At 36.7% G+C, this 21,166-nt stretch overlaps 1 protein-coding gene across 2 annotated transcripts in view; it reads right to left on the bottom strand.

Annotated features, from left to right (window-relative positions):
* Positions 1-16,700, bottom strand: part of TAX1BP1 (Tax1 binding protein 1) — a 58,615-nt gene extending 41,915 nt beyond the window's left edge. The window contains exons 1-3 of one of the 2 annotated variants that reach the window (XM_016222272.2): positions 16,614-16,700; positions 10,190-10,355; positions 2,757-2,859 (exon numbers count right to left, since the gene is read on the bottom strand). In XM_016222272.2, the coding sequence (XP_016077758.2) occupies positions 2,757-2,859; positions 10,190-10,348 (262 nt within the window). In that variant the 5' untranslated portion in view covers positions 10,349-10,355; positions 16,614-16,700. Of the gene's footprint in view, positions 1-2,756; positions 2,860-10,189; positions 10,356-16,417 lie in introns of both variants that reach the window. The other variant, XM_016222273.2, reaches the window with a different exon arrangement.
* Positions 16,701-21,166: the final 4,466 nt, after the last annotated feature.

Below are 21,166 nucleotides of genomic sequence, written 5' to 3'. Positions count from 1 at the left end.
AACCTCAATGCAATCATGACAAAGCATGAGACAAACCCAAAATAACAAACATGCTACCAAAAAAACACTGAACAGTACTATTCAAAATGTAAAGATCTTGAAAGACAAGGACTTCATGAGGAATTGTCACAGACTGGAAGAGATTAAGAAGGTATGACAACTAAATGCAATGTGGTATTTTGGATTGAACTCAGGAACAGAAAAAAAAACACACAACTAGTAACACTTGTGAAATTTGAATAAGGTTTGTACTTTGATCAAAAGTATTCTACCAATGTTAAATTCCTGGTTTTTAAAATAAATGTACTATAGTTATGCAAGATATTAAAATTAAGAGAAGCTGGGTGAAGAATACAGGGAAATTCTGTGTACTATTTTGGCAGCTTTATATCTAAAATCTCAATATATAATGTTTTTAAAAGAGTAATGTAGAATACATCTGGCAAGATATTTTTTAAAGTTCTTAAAACCCAACCCTCCTAACATCTACTACTAAATCCATTAATCCATGGCTCAGTAACTTTGCAAATGGCACAAGGCTTATTTTTAAAGTTTAAATAGAAAACAAAAGTAGATTCTGACTAATCATCTCTGGTATTATGACAATAGAAATTCTACAAACTATAGATATTCAAGGTCTGATTTTTAAAATGCTCACAAAAATAATACTAAGAAATATGGTTCAAATACCATTTGCGATACAAGATGTGGTTATTCAGAGTTGCAATTTAAATCTACCTAAAGCAATTTAAGGCTCCTGTAGATTAGTAACATTGAAAATAAAATAGGAAAACATAAAAATCAATCTGAGTCAAATTTTATGGCCTGTGACATTAGCTATCAAACAATAATGAACAAATAAGGGTCTCTTTAAGAAAACAATTATATTTATGTATTTGTTAACTGTTTTCAGTTTCGAATTTTAGGATTCTCATGATTCATTCATAAAATGAACAAAGTGACTGGATTGTGCTTAAAATCCATTCTAGCACTAATACCCAATGAATATGTTTTTCATGACTCTACCCTGCCATTTTTATATAACAAACAAGTTCTAGGCAGATAGCTTTTATTTCTGAATTTCAAAGTAAAAATTAACATGAATTTTCAAAAACTTTTAAAACTTACTGCACTCATGCTTAGCTCCCATGAAAATGCTTTTAAAGTATAAACAGAAATAAACTGGACGCTTTTTTTTCCCAACTGTCTTTAAACTTTTTTGCTAAGTCATTAATAAACAAATTCATTAGTCAATAAAACATATTCAGTAAGTTAACTTATTTATTACAAAGCTAATCACATTAAAAATGACTGGAAATAAACCCACAACTTTTAAGAATAAGTATCATGATGATAAAAATCAGTTCCAACACACACATGGATTTGATTATCTTTAAAAAAGACTATGAATTAAAAGATAAACTACACATATCATTTGTAACATTTCTTAATCTATAAAACATACGAGAACCTAAATCTTTGCCTATATTATAGGACAAATTTTACCCTCTGAATATTTATTTCTTAACATAGTACATAAGCAAATGTTTTGATATATGCAAGCTTCATGTGGTCACACTGCCAACTGATGTTCACATCAAACATGTAGAGTACAAACCTCAGAGTGAAGAGTTTAAAAAACACAAACCACCAAAATCCAAAACACTGACAATACCAAATGCTGGCAAAGATGTATAACAAGAACTTTCATTCATTTGGAGGGAATGCAAATGGTACAGCCACTTTCGAAAACAATTTGATGGTTTCCTGTTACAAAGCTAAACATACTCCCATCATATGATCCAGCAATCATATTCCTTGGTATTTACCCAAATGAGTGGCAAACTTACATCCCCACATAAACCTGTGCATGAATGCTTACAGGAGCTTTATTTACAATTGCCAAAACTTGGAACAACCAAGATATCCTTTAAGAAACAAATGGATGAACAAACTGTTACAGTCATACAATGGAAAACTACTGGTTTATTTTGCAATTCTATGCACTTTATGCTTATTAAAATAGTATGCTGAGACAGTGTCTATTAGCTTCACCAGACCAAAAAGAATTTATGGCATAAACAAAACTAAGAATTTGCTTTAATACAACACAAAGTCAGTACAATTACAATCAAAAATCACTCTGAAACAAATTCTGTGACAGATTTCTAAATAAGAGTATTTTTTAAAATCTGTACATAATGCTAAGACAAGAATGAATTTTATATTACTTATATCCATTTTATAGGCAACTCTTCCCTATAGAATATAACTATTCTATAAATCCTGTTATCTTTGTGTTTTGCATGAATACAGGGGGTGGGCAAAAGTAGGTTTACAGTTGTTCATATGGAAAATAGTAATAACACAAGAATAAACTGTTTAACATACAAACTATAAACCTACTTTTGCCCACCCCTTTTTCTCACCTCTAATTTGTTATATTATTCTAATATCAATAATAGCATTTTTTCCCCTCATTTGGGGGGAAAAAAACCATCAAAAGTAAAGAGCTGATAAGAAATCAATTCTCTTCAATGAAAGTTAGCAAGCAAAAAGCCTTTGCAATGTCTATGTAAAATGTCATGTGGCCCACAGTAGATGTTTACATTCTTATGACTTTTGCTCAGCAAAGATACTAATTAACTCAACTATAGTATGCTGAATATGCCTAAGTAGGTAATTCAATGGGTACAACATTTTTAATGGCAATAAAATACCTAATTTCATCGAGTTCTTCAGTTTTCATTTCTTACCTTGAAATGCTAATACACAATTGACTGTTGATCCTTCTACATAATGTTCAGGCATAGGGGACCATAAAAATGTGTAATAATCACGAGCAGTACTCCATCCAACCTAAAGTAAAAAACAAAGAGATTAGTAAGTAATATTAGAGTGATATCTTACAGCATATTGTTTTTTACTGCATCCTCAAGACGTAGGTTAATATGTTTACAAATCACAGTATTTTAACAAGCATGTCAAATTTTATGATTTTTTTATTAAGCTATAACTAATGCTATAAAAATCTATATAAATCGAATAGTAGAGTTTCTACTATGTATTAAAATGCAATTCGAGTGCTAGCCGGTTTGACTCAGTGGTTAGAGCATCGGCAAGTAGACTGAAGGATCCAGGGTTCGATTCCAGCCAAGGGCACGTACCTCGGTTGCAGGCTGGATCCCCGGCCCCAGTTAGGGTGCATGCAGGAGGCAACCAACTGATGTGTCTCTCTTACATCGATTTTTTTCCCCTCTGTCTCTCCCCCCCCACTCTCTGAAAAGCAATGAAAAAAATATCTTCAGGTGAGGATAAAAAAAAAAAAAAAAATGCAATTCAATATCCAATTTCCCACGGAAAATCTTAGTATCAAATATAAAAACTTATGTTTTGTTTAAAATTTGAATTCACTAAACAGGTTTTTAAAACTTTATTTTACGCCTCAAATTTAAGTATTTCATTAGAGCCCCAGCCCTTTAAATCCACTAACTTCACTAATCTTTCATCTTTAGCCAGTCTTGCTTGCAGTCAACTAATGAATTTTGTAAGAAGGCCTTTATTACCAAGATGTTTATGTATACAAAGAGACTACCTATGTCCCATCTCTCTCTCAAACATTTTCAACTACAACATGTATACATTACATATTTCATTCTATATTTCCCAGATGGGACTATACTGTGTTAAATATGGATGAGAAATGTTTAAACAGCTACTAGGTATCTATTTGACAGTAATATTACTAGAAATAATGAATAATCCACCAAGTTAGATTATAAGTATATTCTTAATTCTGACTGACCTAGGATTAGAGATTACAGAATACTGAAGCTGGAAGAATTTTAACAATCTTTAATCCCTAAAGAAGTATTTTCAAATTGTAGGTCACAACCCAGTAGGAAGTGGTAATATCAATTTAGTGGTTCACATTAATTTTAATTATTTAAAATTAGAAAAGTATGAGTGCATGACAGCTAAGTATTGCTTCATGAACATTTGTTTCAGATGTATTTGCATGGTCAAATCAAAGAACTTACTTCTGTGTGTCAGGGTCAAAAACGTTTGAAAGGCACTATAGTTTTCATCTCTTGACAGATGAGAAGGAAGCTTGAGGAATCTGTGATGTGATTTACCTCACCTAGCTAAGGCTTCAGTTTTTCCTCTTGGAACTGTGAGGTTACATTAGATGATGAATATAAAAGCAGCGCTTAGCAGAGTGCCTGACCCATGGTGAGCACTCCTTAAGTGGTAGTTTTTGTAAGCACAGTGTACTGAAGTGATAAAGACCACAGGATGCAAGGTCAGACTGCCAGAAAATCTCTCTATCTACATGACTTCAGACGTGTTACTTCTGTTCACTACTCTTTAAAATGGAGATAATGGTAACAATCTCAAAGGGTTGTGTGTATATTAAATAAGATAATCCCTGTATAGCACTTAGCACAGTACCCAGCACATCAGTGATCATTACATGTTGTTAGTAGTTAATTCCCAAAGACACACAGACTCTTGGGGACAGTGAACTGACTCTACAATGTTGTCACTTCATATCCCTGAATGTGTCTACCATTTCCTGAAAAATAGCCCATCTGAAGCGTTTCCCCTAACAGACACACCTGGTACAAATCATCACTTGCATTCTTTGTCCTTGCCCATACACTGATCTTAAAAGAAATACTGTCTATATCCACATCTGTCTTGAAAAAAATCTCCCTACATGAATAGGCTCTACCTAGACAAGGTAGACAATAGAAGGACTGAGTGTGCCATTTATTTGTGATGGCAGAGAAGTAAAACTGATATCACAATTATAGATTTCTGATCGAAGTGGCACCAGGAATAGCAGTAACAGATACAGTTTACTGAATGTTTGTTTTGAAGTAAATATTATTGTCCTCATCTTACAAATTAAGAAACTAGTAAAAGATAAAGTCAAGACCTGAACCTATAGTTTAGGCTCTACACCATCACTCCTTTCCTGGCAAAATATAAATACTTTCATACTTCCTGAAATTCTATCTCCTTCCTTCCAACACTGAGTCAAGTATAGCTGAAAAAAGACAGAAACAGTAAGGTAAAGCTGTTTCTAGCTGTCTTTCATGAGAAGAAAAACAAAACGGAAAAAATGAGATCTCTTACAATCAGAAAAATATAAGAAAGAAGGTATGTTGACTGGTTTAGTCCATGCCATGTTTTTTCTAACTGAATCACAATACCTCAAGTTCTTCCTTATTGGTTGACTACAATGGTAACTTACACATACTGTTTTCTTTTATTGCATAATTCTGAGCAACTGAATTTTATTGCATAATTCCAAGAGAGTGGTCAACCATGCTTTGAGATGTCACATGAACCCCATGCTGAGCCCACAGAGGAGTTGGGGCATGATACAACCCAATCTGAATATAAAAATCAGGAATATAGAACTATGCTTTAAACTCCTTCCGAGGACGGAAAACTGAACATAGTTCTTAGGTCACTCTGAGAGGGGCATGGCAGGCATATATTAAGAAACAAACAGAAGTCTTTCAATCTGAAAAGATACAAGCTCCTTTAGAATAGGTATGTCTTATCTCTAAACTCCAACAGGAAAGTATAGTAGAAAAGACCACAGTGGGGAAAAAACACAGAAGATGAACATCAGGAAATTATGTAGGAGTGTATGGTAAGAATAATTAATCTAATCAGAAAAATCAATAAACCACAAAGTGTCCAAGTCACAAGTTGTTTCTCTTTGTTTTATTTTCCTGGTTACCTGGCTAGAATTTGGTTAGATTTGTGGACTGGAAGGGAATTAGATTTCTTGAAATGCAAGGGAATTTGCCGTTTAGTCCATTAGCAAGTATTAAAAAAATTATTACATTTAAAGTTAATAACAGCAATTAAAAACACTGAAAAATGGCGGAGAGACTATGACAACATTTAGAACAATGGGAATTACCTATGACTGTCAGAATATATTGCTTCTAGGAGCTACACTTGAATCCAGTTATAAGAGGGTGTATCTATGGTAAGGAAGGAAACAAAACAATGGATGTTTCACATAGTTTAGTCTGGGGAATTACAATAGTACTGGCATTATTCTTCTGTTACTAACGCAATAATGAAATAAGAGCATAAAAGGAAATTAAGCAAGAGTGACATGGAAAGGAAAAAAATAACCTTTAAATAGAATTAACATTTTAAAAAAACATATTGGATAAGTAGTACTAATCATAAAGGAAATTCTGAGAGGGAGTGTAAAAAAGATCAGAAGGGCATCAAGGTTACCTAGTAAAAATAAAGATATTAATAAATTCTAGAGAAACCTTGAGAAAGACAAACATTAGGGTGAAGAGAGCACACAAAGAGCACTTTTAAAAAGCCAGAGAGAGAGAGAGAGAGAGAGAGAGAGAGAGAGAGAGAGAGAGAGAGAGAGAGAGAGAGAGAGAGAGAGAGAGAGATGGAGATCCAAGGGGCACTGATTTGGAGAGAGGGGGTAAAGGGAGACAGATAAGACTGGGTAGGAAAATATATTTGCTGATTATATATGGATAAATATAAAACCTACAAAGTAGTATAGAAAAATGAGCCTATGAAAAATATACACCAAACTTAACTACAGATATTTCTGAGGAAGGTGGGAGTATAACAGAAGTATTCACTTTCTTTTGTATACACTGTAGCTTTTAAAAATCATTATAGGAAGAGTAAAGGTCCTTTCTTTTTAAAAGAAAAATACAGCAAAAATGCCTCCATATAGACAGGGAGGATGCAATACTGATTCTTAGAAATATCATAAACAGCATAAATGTCCCACCGTGAGATAAAATGTTACAGAGCTATATTAATAAGAAAGTGATTATAACTGTAAGTGAAAAATTCAGAACATAAAAAGGTCACGCAGTACTATTCCAACAACTTTTAAAATATGTGCATTAGAAAAAAGACTAAAAATCTTCTTTCTTTAATTAGAAAAGAGTGGAAGGAAATAGTTAAAGCATTAACAGTGCTAACCACTGTTACTAGGTAGGGATATATGAGGCTGCTGGTCATCTTTATCTTTTATATTTTTTTTTGTTTCAAGTTTTCTAAAATTATAATTACCTTTACAGCAGAATTTTTTATTTTTAATATATCTTTATTGATTTCAGAGGGAGGGAGAGGGAGAGAGAGAGAGAGAAACATCAATGATGAGAGAGTCATTGATCAGCTGCCTCCAGCACGCCCCGCACCAGGGATCGAGCCTGCAGCCCAGGTATGTGCCCTGACTGGGAACTGAACCTCGATCTCCTGGACCATAGGTTGATGCTCAACCCTGAGCCACGCCGGTTGGGCACAGAATTTTTTTTAAAGCAGAAAATGAGACAGGGCTGGGAAATCAAGGCAAGAAAACAGAAGCAGCAGAAGGAAGCGAAATATGAAAAGGAGAAACAAGGAAGAGGGAAACAAAAACTTTAAACAAGATATTCAAGCATAAAATCATTGCTCAGGTTCACTTTCCACACCAGAAACTTAAAGTTTTGTTCTGTTTTTTTTTATCTGGTTGGCAGTATGATGCAGTGAGAACAGAACCTTACTGGGAGGCTTTGTTTGCCTATGTGACACACCTTTGCACTCCCAATTTCCTCAATTAGAGTAGTATCTCTAAAACACGAGAACTAGAAGACTCCTTTTTAAAGCTTAAAAAAATCTTATGGACACCTTTAGTGTAATATAAGTTATTTTAATTATAAGGTAGCTTAATTTATACTAAGCATAAATCTAAAAATAAATGTTTCCTTATACTTATAAACCTATACAACTAAAACCAAATCAAATTCATAAACACAAACAACAATAAAACTCAAATATAGTGTGACATATATTTTACTGCAACTAATGTTAGGTTTAACAATAAATATAGGGCATCAGGAAAAGTTCTAAATTTTTTCCTGTATTTTTACTTCAATTCTATCACTCCTAAAAACACATATTATTATTGCAAATTTTGTATAAAACAGATCTCTCATTTAACCAAACTGCCAGAGAACAATTCTTGAATGCCAGTTTACATGAGGTTCAAGTCTCAGCTCCAAAGCTTAGTAACTTTGAGTAAGTCACTTCTCTCTGGACCTCAGTTCCAAAGATCTGCAAAATGGGGACTCTAATGTACTAATGAAAGATCTTTGCAAAGTATAAAGTAATAAACATATTATGTGTTTATTTTAGTTAAAATTAAAACTAGTCAATACTGGAGGAGAGGGAGTAAAAAGTAAAAAATAAATAAAACCTCAACCCATTCTATATCCCTTAGCTGACTTCACTCATTTCCCTATTATGGACTCAATACCACCCTAGTATCCTGTCATCCTGACTTCCCTTCCTATTCACCACCCACCTCCAATTCCCCGTCTGAAGGATATTATTCTTCACTCACAATTCTGAGTGCTGAACCGCTCTAGAGAAAGTCATAAAACTGCTGCTCAGCAATCTCCTGATTACTCCAATTCCCTCTGACAGTCTTCCACTGGAGCAAGACCAAATCTCCATACTCAAGCCCTCCCCAACTCTTAGTTCATGACCTTGCTCCTCCTTACTAAATACACTCAAGCCCATGAATGAGTTCCAGTCCAATTCATCAAACTGCTGACAAACTCTATGGATTCTACTTATAGATCATTACCTACAACTGATTCCCTTTTCTACTTTAGGCCCTTGTTACCTCACCTAGAAAATTATCATAGTCTAAACAACAGTCTCTCTGCCTCTATTCTCTTCTAATTACAACATCTCTTACTTAGCACTGCAAGATTGAAGTTTACTTCTAAACTCTATTACTGCTCTCTGCTTAAAAACTATTTATTCCTCAGCCAAATATTTAAAAAATCCAAAACATGATCCAATCCAACCTTTCCCATTCATCTTCTGAAACTGATATTCCAGTCAAATCAAATGATTCATTTTCTTCCTTGAGTCTTCCTATATATTCTGAAATTTTTACTACATGCTTGAACTTTCTATTGAGTTTTCAAGTATTATTCAGGCGAAAAAGATAGAAAGGGTATTCTACACAATTTTATTCATTTATTTATGTATATAGTTATTGCTTAGAAAAAAGTTACAGTCCCTGGAGTGCACAAGGTTAAGAGGTAATAGTTTAGCATTACACTAAAGCAAAAAAAAAAAAAAAAAAAAAGCAGCAGACAATGACAAGAAATGCAGCTGCAGATCAATTTATATAAAGGAACCCTATGTGGCACACTTTAGTTACTTGGTCTTGGCATTATTCTATAGATGAAGATAAGAGTTTCAAACAAAGGAAGATGTGTTCATCTTTCATCTTTCATCTTTTATTATAGCTTTTATTAGAGCAGTTTGAATAAAAGGGCAAGAATAAAAGGGGGGAAAACAAGTGATCTATTACCATAGTCCTGGAAAGAAATAAGGAAGTGCATGAACTAGGGGCAAGTGATATTAAAGATGCAGAAATACGTACACAGTAAAGTAGACAGAACTGGTATTTGGCTAGATTTAAAGAGAAAGTCATAAGCTTTTAGCTTAGGCAACAGGCCATTAACTAAAGATGAAAAAAATTAGTCGGAAAGGGTAAAGATGCATCATCTTCTTGAAGCACAATTTATCACAGATCAGCCTACATGGGCTACGTTTACAAAGACTTCCCATTGCCAATAAGAAAAAAGTCTACAAACTGTTTAGCCTAGCACTGAAGGTCCTTCATAGACAGAATGAAGCGAAATCCAACCTTATCTCACCCCACCTCCCTCAATCAAGCTTATGTTCTAGTTACACTGACTCATTCTCATGAACGTTCTCACCTCTGTGCCTTTACTTATACCATCTTCCTGCCAGGAATACATGCCCTTCCCTCAATCTCACTACCCTGCTCTATTCTTCCCATTTTTTCAGGTAATAAATGAAGAAAATGGAAAAAGAAAACAAAGATACTGAAAAAAGTTTCACAAGACCTTGAGTGAAGCTGAACCTTTTGATCATAGAGAGCAAAGCCTGGATTCAAGTTCCCAACATTTGTTGTATACTATTCCACTGCTGAATACAAAATGTTTACATCTACAAATGTAAATGTTTTACATTTGATGTTTACAAAAATTACCCTTAATGTAGAGTGAAGATAGAGCTAGAATAAGTTACTGACCAATCTGTTTAAAAGTAAATAAATAGTACTGAGATGGAAAGTTTTTCTTACCTTGAATATACCAACCCAGTCTTTTGGATGTGGATGGATATATGGAGTTAAGGTATAATGACATTCCAGGTGTGCATTAGGAAGATAACTCTTGGCCACATTTTGAAAGATGACATGGGCAAAATTGGAAGTCTGTGGGACTTCTTGAAAGGATGTCATTGTGAATCTGAAACAAGTAAATCATATAAGTTGAATGATACCCAACTAAGAAAAACTTTAATCTTCAGAAAACGTATCATTAGATGCAAGTCACATGGATATTTACAGCAAAATTTTTGAGAAGACACTTTTTAATAACAGAACTCCTCCTTTAAAATGTGATTAAATATAAAAACACAAACTGGGAAATAAAGAATTTCCAATTTGGCTCAGAAAGTTACATGGGGATTAAAATGCTTTTAAACCAACATCAAAAACAAACTATCAACTCTCCTGAAAAGCCTAGCCCTTTGCTTCCTTTGCAACCAAGAGCTTCTATGTTGGACTCTTGAACTTCATTATTTTCCTCCCTAATCTGACCCATCCCATTCCTCTCCTAGGTTGCTGGCTCCTATAGTAGATGCTAATCTCTCAGTGTTTGCATTCCTCACCCATATTTGTGATTCCCTGGGCCAGTGTTTCTCAACCCTGGCTACACATAAGAATTTAGAGGTCTTTAAAAATAAAACAAAAGACAATGACAATGGCTTTCTGGAACTGGGATCTGTGGGGGGGAGAGGTGCGAGCGTTTTCTTTTAGCATCTTCTCAAGTAATCTTAATCCTGTATGTGGTCAGGGCAAAAAAACAATACTCAGACTCTGACCCAACCCAACTACCTAAGTCTCCAATATCATCTCTCACTCATTTCCACAGATGCCTAGACCCAGCCTGTCTTCTTAGGCTTCTGGTACATGCTTCTTCAGATCTCTCAAACCATGGTCTACTTAAAATAGCTGAGCCTATTTGTTCCTCTTTACATCAATTCTACCCTTTCATTCTGGGTTCAATGATTCTATCTTGACTTCCAGTATTCTTCCCGCCCCCATTAAGTTCCATATAGTTATTGATTAAAAATAAATGTATTTACATGAAATACATACTGTAGAAATCTATAATGGATTCAGTAAATGTTCACTGGCTTAGTGAACACCAAGCACTGGATAGCAGATGAACGGTTAAAGTAGACTATAAAATCTACAAGATCCAAATGTTTTTTGTGCTCTATGTTTTTTTAAAAAAACATATATTGATTTCAGAGAGAAGAAGGGAGAGGGGGAGAGAGAGATAGAAACATCAATGATGAGAAAGTCATTGATCGCTGCCTCCTGCACACCCCCGACGGGATCAAGCCCGCAAGCCAGGCATGTGCCCTGACCAGGAATCTAACCACGAAATCCTGGAACCTAGGTAGACGCTCAACCACTGAGCCACACCCAGCCAGGCTTTGTGCTCTACTTTTGAAAAAGAGGATACAACTGATGATTTACTTCAAAAAACTACCTATAGTGTGACAAAGAATCAGTACAATCATTGATTCTACAATACATATAAGAAACTATGGCACCTGCTTCTGAGTCATCAAAACAGAACTATCTGTAATAACAAAGAAAACTGGAGTAAGTTTTTCTGCTAACCAAATTAACCTAATTTACTTCAAAAATCAATGAAGTCTCTACATGGTAAACACAATAATAAAACTCTACTCATATTTTAATAATTATCAAGTCTTTATTACTAGGAAGACCTAAGACAATATGCTTTTACAACTGTTACTTTTCCTGACCTGTTTGAAATACTAAGGCAAATCTTTAAGGTTTTGAAATAACAAGCACTTTAGAAAATATCCACTTTTCTTTGTGTGTCTTCTCTGCTTCTGTTATATTAAAAGTACTGCTTTATTAAAACAACACATTAGATATCCCATAAAGAGACTGTCGACCTGTGAACTTGGAAGCCACTGTGGTAGAACACCAGGTTGTTTTCTGTTAGACTCTCCCCACCTGAGGTTTGCCAGAATTCAGAGCTAAAGAGAGTGCATTCAGGAGCAATCCTTCCCTACCTCTGCACTAACAAAAAAGCTCTATTACCAGCAACCTATTTCACAGAAACACTTAACTGTCAATACTCAGCAGCTGGTAACCCAAAACTGTGAGGAAAACAAAGTAGCACTTATAAACACTGGAACTCTGCCTAAAATAACTGAAGAATTCTCCTACTTTTTCTCTTTGAATTGTCTAAGCTAACCTGGGCTCAAGGAGATGTCATGATGCTAATGAAGTCACTAATGATAATCTCTTTCATGGCTTCATAAAGAAGGAAAAAAACCATCCAGATTCCAGTTTTGAAAAAATGTTCACTACTGATTATAAGACACAATAAGAAAAACTATAGCTGAATCAACTGAACCAACTTCTGATACAACTACCTAAACTGAGGCCAGTGAATCAGTAATATTTTTCTGTGAGTACTTAAGTTTCTCTAAGGAAGATATTCAGTAAGGAGAAAGAAAGGCTAGCTTAGAATGAGTTTCCCGTGTTTTTAATCAAAAGAGGTATAAAACTTTTTTTCTTAAAACAACATTTCTTAAACTAAATCAACAAAACTGCAATTATTTATTATAAACCAAGGCAGTGGAATTTAAACTTTTAACCTCAATTACAATAGTGACTTAAAAATTCATAATCCAACCTCACACTTTTTACTTCACTGAAAAGTTTTTATGGTATAAAATAGCATGAAGGTATACATGTATTTCTATCTGTGTGTAGATATGCTCATAATGCATTAAGAGGGACTCAAAAAGTACTCACCATACAGTTAACAGTCTTTACTCATGAGGGTTATGTTTGAAAAGGAACTTTTAACTAAATTGATTGAATTTTTACCAGTACGTATAAATGTATTATTTGCACTGCTTTAAATAAATACATTAACATCAAATTTCATTTTAAACCCTCCGTGCAAAATTCAAGTTTTTAATAGAAAACCCGAACATCAGACGTTAAATATCTTCTCAATGCCTATAAATCTGAAGAATAAAATAATTTGTGGTCATCCTATTAATAAACCTTCATTAATCCCTCTCCAACACTCTAACCTTTTAAAAATTTTCAATGTGATTAGAACTATAGAAATTTTAGAAGTCATCTCCTTCCTGTTACTTCCGTACTTTTTAAAATTAAACTCCAGTATCTTCTAGTCATAAAAAAGTTAATGAGGATAAATGTAATCTGAATGTAATTACAACAAGAATCAACCCATTCTAAATAGTAAAATGAAATTTCTAATTCCCATACAGTTGTTTCACTCCTCACACAGTTAAGAAAGGGAGTGAAAAGACAAGCAAGCTTATAAAAATGTTGAAATTCACCGAGAATACCAATGTAGCAAGATGATTCATAGGTATATTAATACACTACACATGCTCACACGCATACATACACACACACCACCTAGCAGAAAAGTAATGTGCAAAGTCACTGCATCACCTTGTGGTAATGCTTAGGAAGTGTAGCTTCATTAACATACTGAGAAAAAGAACAAACTGGATCCTCACTTGGTAAGGAAATAGAGCCACCATACACAAGGGGAAGTAGAAGAAGCTTTATCATACCAGATGTTTCTTCCACTCTCTCAAGTACATCTCCAGAAACATGGATACATTAAAATGCAAGCCGAGGCTAAGCAAAAGTTTCAGAAACTAAAGGACCACACATTTGGCTGAGAAACAAAGTCTGAAATGCATATACATGATGCCTGCAGTGCCCTCTTCCAGTTTTCCTAATATATTCCCTAAAGTTCTAACATCTCTAGAGTTCCTTTGTGTTATGTTGTAAAATTTACACTATAAAGTTTTTGGTATAAACGCCAATCTTGTTACTTTGGGGATCTATCAATATTTAAGGCAAAGGTTTAATAATATGCAGTGGACACTCAGTTAACCAAAATAAATTTGGGGGAAGAGGGCCTATTTCAAGCCCCAAACAGATCTTAGGATTTTTTCCAGTGGCTCCTGATACTCACTTTACTTGATTAGCCCAAAAAAAATGTGAGCCTTAGTCAAAGCAGAAAATGGACCATATTAAAAACGTCTATGCATTAAACATACAAAATCAAATTAAGCTTTTTAATTTAAATAAATATTTTACATAATTTGTCAGTTCTAACAATTGGAATTCAAGAAATAAGGTAATTTTGCTCTGTGTAATATGATTATGGTGATTGTACTTTTTTCAAAGTCTTTATCAGTTAAACACGTTAAATTATAAGTGAAATATCCTGATGTCTTGAATTCTATTTTAAAATTCCAGGGGGAAAAACGTGTTAGAGGGAGGTAATAAAACAAGATTAGCGAATAAAACAAGATTTACTTTGTTCTCCTCCTGTGTATTTTGAAATTTTCCATAATAAAAGTAAAACCAGAGCAAATAAAAATTAGCAGTGAAAACACATTACATGTAGTGGTGGACAAGCTTAGCGAAAGTTTTTTTTAAATCTTCAGTTAAAAAAATACAAGCTTTTATAATTATCTCCAAACTTCAGTCCTATAGGACACACAAATATGGGAAGGATAAAATGTCTGCCATTCGAATAGTTTCCACTTATTCATACTGTAGCTGAAACAAAGACTAGCAGTTGAATTACACACCAGAAAAGTATTATTAGCAATCTTTCCGGGAGGCAGAAGAAAAGCCACCAATCTGTTAATTTGCACTCTTACAGGGATCTATCTCCAGAATTCTTTTACAGGTGAGTTTGCTCAGCTGTCACTCTCATCACTTTTTACTTTTTAGATTGTATTAAAAGTTGGTTTCTAAGAAGCTACGATCTTGATCCATCTATATTAGCAGGGAGAAAATTTTTTTCTCCTATTAAGGGTTTATTTGGGGCAAAATAAACTTCTAAAAAGCCTGACATTCATACAGACAAAATTTTAGTTAATAGTATCGAAACTGCAAAAAAGTAAAATCCAATAAGCCTCACCTGAGATAATTTCCCCCAAAGTAGTACAGAAAAGAGTCCTTAGGACCTTTCATAATTATTTAACATCATTAAAAAGGTTGAAACTTAAAATTCCAAAATACCTGCTATTTTGTTAAGGAAAAGGTTAATTCTACACAAACGGCTGCGGCTATAATTATAAACAGAAGTGTGCAATTTAAGAACGTGATTAACTTCGAAACAAAAACTACAATAAAATGTTCTTTCAAGTTGAAAAAAAATAAACACCCTAGTAAGATGTAGTCTCTAATGTAATCAAGTAATCCAAAAAATCAAGTCCACCCTTGCTAAGAACACAACCAAGGCCTTCTGTACACCTGAACAGCCCTTTGAGGGCAATTAACCCCTCTTTAGATTAAATGGTTAGTCAAATAAATCTCGCTAAAGGCTTTTGGAATTGAGCCCCAAAATTATAATTAGTAATTGTTCGTGCACGGATTGCAGAAATTTTGCAATTAGTGGAATGCAGACAGTTGAAAAATTAAAAGATTTTCCCATCTAAATCCCCGTCTTAATAGTAACTCATAACTACTTTGTGAAACCTAATATAAGTAGAAAGTCAAATGCCGCGGTGTTTACAAACAAAAACTATTGCGATAGGGTAGTATAAGTTTATCAACACACACACCCCTCCCCCACCCCTCCCCCCTAAGGATTTTCCGAAGCTAGGAACGCCTAGTCCGGACTTGTCAACACACTGCGGCCCCGCGGAGTGTCGGCTGCAGGGGGAAGGAGAGTTGTTGTGAAATCAAGAAAAGTTGCCTAAGCAAAGGAAGACGTGACTCTTCCCTGACGATCTGCTAAGTTCCCTGGAACACTGTGCGCAGGAGCCATTTATAAACAGACGAAGAAAAGCGTCGTCTAATTCCGCGCAGCAGGTGAGGCCGGACTCCGCCCGCGGCCCCCGCGCAGGCGGCGCAGGGAGTCTCCGCCTCCTCCTCCACCGGCAACTCAAACCAAAACACTCGGGTTTCGCTCCCCACGAGCCAACCCCAGCGTCCTTTCGGGACTCGACCTCGCTGTCTGCCCAAACTTACCCACGCTGCCCTCAATCCCCTCACTCGCGAGCTGAGCCTCGGGCCAGCCAGGTTCCTTGAGGGGGTCCTTCCGCGTCACTCGCCCCGCCAGAGCGCCCACGTCCCCCACGCCTCCCCCTACTCGCGAAGGCCTGTGCCGGCCTCCCCGCTGCGTGGGGCGGCCCCCCGTCGCCTTTCTCCAACTCCGAGGCTAACCGAGTTCGCCCTCACCCCTGTCACAATCGCCGCCCGCGACGAAAGGGGACCTCCACAGGGAACGCGTCGTCATTTGGCTGCGTCGTCACCACGGAGACCATTCCCGAGCCCGGCCAGGCCCTCAGACTAGGAGCTGAGGGGCGTCTCCCGAGGGGTCCCCCAAGGAGTCCGCCCCGCACAGAGCGCTGGGTAGCGCGGGGGAAGCGCTTACCCAGTGAGGGGCTCCCGCACAAAGGGAAGTCACAGACGCTTCGGAGCCCGGGCCGCCATCAACCACCGAAGCTCTTCCGCTACCAGCGCCGGCCTCCAGCAACCGGCTACGCCCCCCCTTAGAGCCCAAAGCCGGCGTCGCGTCACTTCCGCTCACGGGTCCGCCCCTTCCGCCGCCGCGGGTTGGGAGGAGGGGTTGGGAGGAGGCGTGGCAGGGCACGGTCCCCCGCTGAAACTCCGCCTCCGGCCCGGGGTTCCCCCCACCAAGAGCCCCGCTGTCCGCGGTCACGCGATTTTCCCTAACGGGGCTCTGCGGCCTTGCCCCTCGGCCCGGATCCTCCTTCTCCTTCTCTTTCTTCGGCCTTGGCCTTTTCGCTCTGAAACCTCGTCGCGACCAAACGGGGCCCGTTTGGACTTGCATTTCTGACTTTTTAATTATTTACTTTACGAGAAAGTTAAGGATATGTCAGCTTAAGTGGAAAGAATAGGCCAGAGGTATAGGCACTATCACCATGGCATTGCGTGGATCTTAAAAATCTGTCTCAGCGAATCCTTTCACTTTACAGATCAGAATGTGGAGAACCCCAGAAGTGAAGGGGCGACCCCACGGCTCGGGCTACAACCCCTCACCGCCAGGCTCCCTCCCAGCTCCTGGTCCCGTCTGTTGTTGTTTAGGAGGTTTTATCTGTAAAACCTCGGCGTCTGCTAGGAGCTTTTGGGCTCTGAAGCCCTGTGGTTCTCTTTCCTCTTGCTCCAGCAGCGGCCTCTTTCCAGCCGCATTTCTATGAGTTACCTGCTTTTGTTATGTCTTATTGTGTGCGTGTGAATTTTGTCCTGCATTCTCGGTTCAATTATGACTTATCACATCGCTTCACTGTTACAGTATATCTTACCTTCCTACGGTAGGCCGTCGCTTTGAATCTTAACTCGAAGGAAGCAAGTGTGCTCTGTTCTATTCATCATATTTCTGGGTTGCCGTAAAACCCTGATAAAATTTGCAACATCACCAGGGAAGAAAAGATAATAAATTAGATAACATTAAAGGTTGAAGCACTTTCTAAATATAGACCTACAAAACCTTCTTTCAGCCCAGCTTTGGGGGCTCAGCGGCTGAGCATCTGCCTGGGATCCAGGAGAGCGCAGGTGGGTGGGTCAGCACGCATGCGCAGGTGGGTGGTCCGGGCGCATGCGCAGGCTGCCCCTCCCACCCTGCAGGGCGCAGCCCATCATCCGCTCTCACCATCGGTGTTTCTCTCTCTCCGCCTCTCCCTTCCTCTCTGAAATCAATGAAGACTTTTTTTTTTTAATCCTGTTTCATATACTTTCATCTTCACTTCCATATAATTAAGATTATAATACTTTCAATAATAATAAGTTCTCTGTATTTGTTGACTAATTTGCTTCCTATCAATTGAAATCTTTGAACTTAGTCTTGTCTGTCTATCCTACTTGATCACAGAATTTCAGAAGAACCTTTACAGGTTATTTAGCCCCAGCCTCCTTATTTTACAGATGAAGAAAACTGTGTGATAATCATAATTACTGGTGTTACTGGTGACAACCGCCTAGTAGTGGAAATACCTGCCCCTTACGTGTAAATATAGCGGTGAACTTTATAAGCACAATTTTTCAGAGGTGTCACTTTGTATTTTCCACCAATTTTCAGTTAATGAAATCAGAAAAACAATATGCTTAATAAGAGCTATAATTGGAAAGCATTTTTATGCAGGTATTTTTTTCTTTATTTTGTTATTTTGAATAATTTCTTGATTTTTAAAAAATATTTTTTTAATTTTTCTTGAATTTTTAGACCTTCTTTTCCCCCCATGAAGATATTCATTTAGGAACTTTAACCCTATTAATAATGATCCCTTGAATTTTTAGACAATGTTTCTCCCAGCATGATAAAAATATACATTTTAGTATTTAATTCAATTTTTTAAAATTAGCCTATTATTTGTATAGCAGTGTACTGTGGCTGTAAGACATTTGGATCCCAAAATCCCTTATATGAAATCTTTGGGCCAAATGGGTTTCAGGAGTCTGAATTTTTCAGACTAGAAAAGTATATTTTATGATCCAGGATATCCCACAAGATCTGAGGCAGCACTCCATAACCAAGCTAACTTTCTTTTCAGGAAAAATTATGAATATTATACTACTGAGTAGGAGAAATAAAGCACATTGTCTCACTTCAGTTCAGATCAGGTTTTGCCACTTTGCCACCATGGGTTCAGGTCACGCATTATTGACAAATGAGTTCAGGTCAGGAGAGATTTTTCCACCAAATGTTAAACATTTGATCAAAGGTTTTTGGATTTCAAAATAGTGAATAAGAGATCATAGATCTGTTCAAAGAATGATTGCAAAGTAAATCTCTCAGCATCCCATGTTAGTTCTGGAGCAAGGTCAGCTGCAAGTAGTTTTCAGGCAGTCATCCTAACCTAACACATACCACTTATCCTGTATTTTGATTGGGAAAATACCTAAAAGACACCGTTCCGCATGTGGAAGAAAAATTAAAGAATCCATAAAAATGTAGGTAACTAAAGTATAAAATATAGTATAAAATAAAATAATAAAGTATAAAATAAGATTCGGAGATGGGAGTACTCAACATAGGCTCTCATGAGCAGTATACTTTTCTTGAAGGAGGTAGCTCTAGACTATTAAAGTTAGTAGGGCTTTGATGAAGAGGTAGAAGACTTCAAGACAAGGTGTAAGAGCTTGGGCAAAGGAGTCAGGTAGGGATAAGATTGTTAACAAAAAATAATAACTCCCATCTGTGGAGTACATAGTGCTTTCTGGCCGCCCTGCTAGATACTTAGGTTGTCTCCCCTCCTCACAGCCACCCTGTTTTGCAGGGGGATGTGGGCTCAGAAAAGTTAAATAACTTGCCCATTGTTTAAAAAAAACAAAATTAAACCAAGTAAATTTGGAGATCTAATTGGTTTTATTACGTAATTCATAAATCCAGCGGCATCTCATCTAGCAAGTAGAATGGAAAGTTTTTATAGGCAGGAAATGGCTTGACTAAGAAGTTAAGGGTGGGTTATTTCTGGCAAGGGCATCTGCCCTTAAGTGGAAGGCAGGGGGTCTTATCAGACAGATTACATCATTAGTGTGGTTCAGGAAATTTCATAGTGATTGGTTTAAAATTCTACTTCTGGGAGAGTCTGAAACCACAATTAGGTTAGGTGTTAAATCTAGGTTTGATTATCACAGGTTTTTAGCACAGGTGACGCCATTTGGGGCCTGTGGCTTTTCTGTTTAACACCATGATCACAAACAGGGCAAGCCAAACTTAAACCCAAATCGTCTATGACTCCCAAAGTTTATGCATTTTCTACCATGTCATGCTGCTTGTGTGTGTGTGTGTGTGTGTGTGTGTGTGTGTGTGTGTGTGTGTGTTTATTGTTTTAGGCTAATGGCAAGTGGGATGATATTTGAAAACAAAAAGATCATCATGTATACTGGCACCACTCATTATTAACCATGTGCTCTATTTTTTTTTTTTTTTTTTTATGTTTTAATTTATCTTTATTGTTGAAACATGCTGCTTCTTGATAGAGGCTTTTGGGTCATTTACTGCGTGCTCTGGGTTATGCTAAGAATAAATCATGGACTTTTCCCTGAAGCTGCTTTAAATCTACTTAAGATATTACAAGATGGTATAGTAAAGTAAGTTTGTAGGAAATGGACTCTGAGAAGTAAAACAGAAAGGAGAATTGATACAGAATAAATTTTGGAATTAGCAAAACTTTGTTAAAGAAACTGGACTCTCAGCTCTGAATGATTAACAGGATTTGAAAATGTGAAGAAAAGGCTTATGTAGAAAGAATAATTAAAAGGGCACAAATGGGACAATTAATTAAGTGGTACAATATGGGTTGAAAATTAGAAAACATAAGTTTAAATAGGCATGTTATAGAAATATTACAGGTTTTCAAAGCAGGCAAAATAAGCCATTCTCATCTTTTGGAGCAGTGGTTTTCCTTAGAGTTTGTATGAAAGGTTCCCTTTGCTAGAAATGATTCTTTCCTTTTAAAATAATACATCTGTAAACCTTTCTTTAAAAAAGAGTTTTTTAAAGATGAGATTTGAATAATGGTAGGTTTTGGATATATAAGAGGATTCAAAACACTCTAAAGTAGGGTTGTTTGTTTTCTCTTACGCTGTTAGAAGATGGTTTAATGTACCTCTTGCTCTGTATTGTTTTCCTACCATTACTCTCCCAGATGTTTGTAAAAAAAAAAACTGCTCCTTTGAGGTGCATGGCAGTCAGTTATAACCCCCTCTTTCCTCCTCGTTGCTGTCATCTGCTGATCTCCAAGTCACTCTTCCTAATTCACTGAAGACCATCACCTACTGTCCAGCCTTCTCTCCACTCGAGCCCCTCAGTGTTGACTTGGATGCAGTTAAAATTAAAAGACCGACATCCTGGCCTTTTTATTTTTCGAATCCCTCATCTCCAATAATCTCCTCCACTGCACTCCAGATACCTGTTTCCACGGTCATGCCTTAGACCTTGTCATCACCTGAGACTGTTTCACC

Source organism: Miniopterus natalensis, chromosome 10 (assembly GCF_054644295.1).
Source record: "Miniopterus natalensis isolate mMinNat1 chromosome 10, mMinNat1.hap1, whole genome shotgun sequence".
Lineage (NCBI taxonomy): Eukaryota > Metazoa > Chordata > Mammalia > Chiroptera > Miniopteridae > Miniopterus > Miniopterus natalensis.
This window is presented reverse-complemented; position numbering and strand designations above follow the sequence as displayed.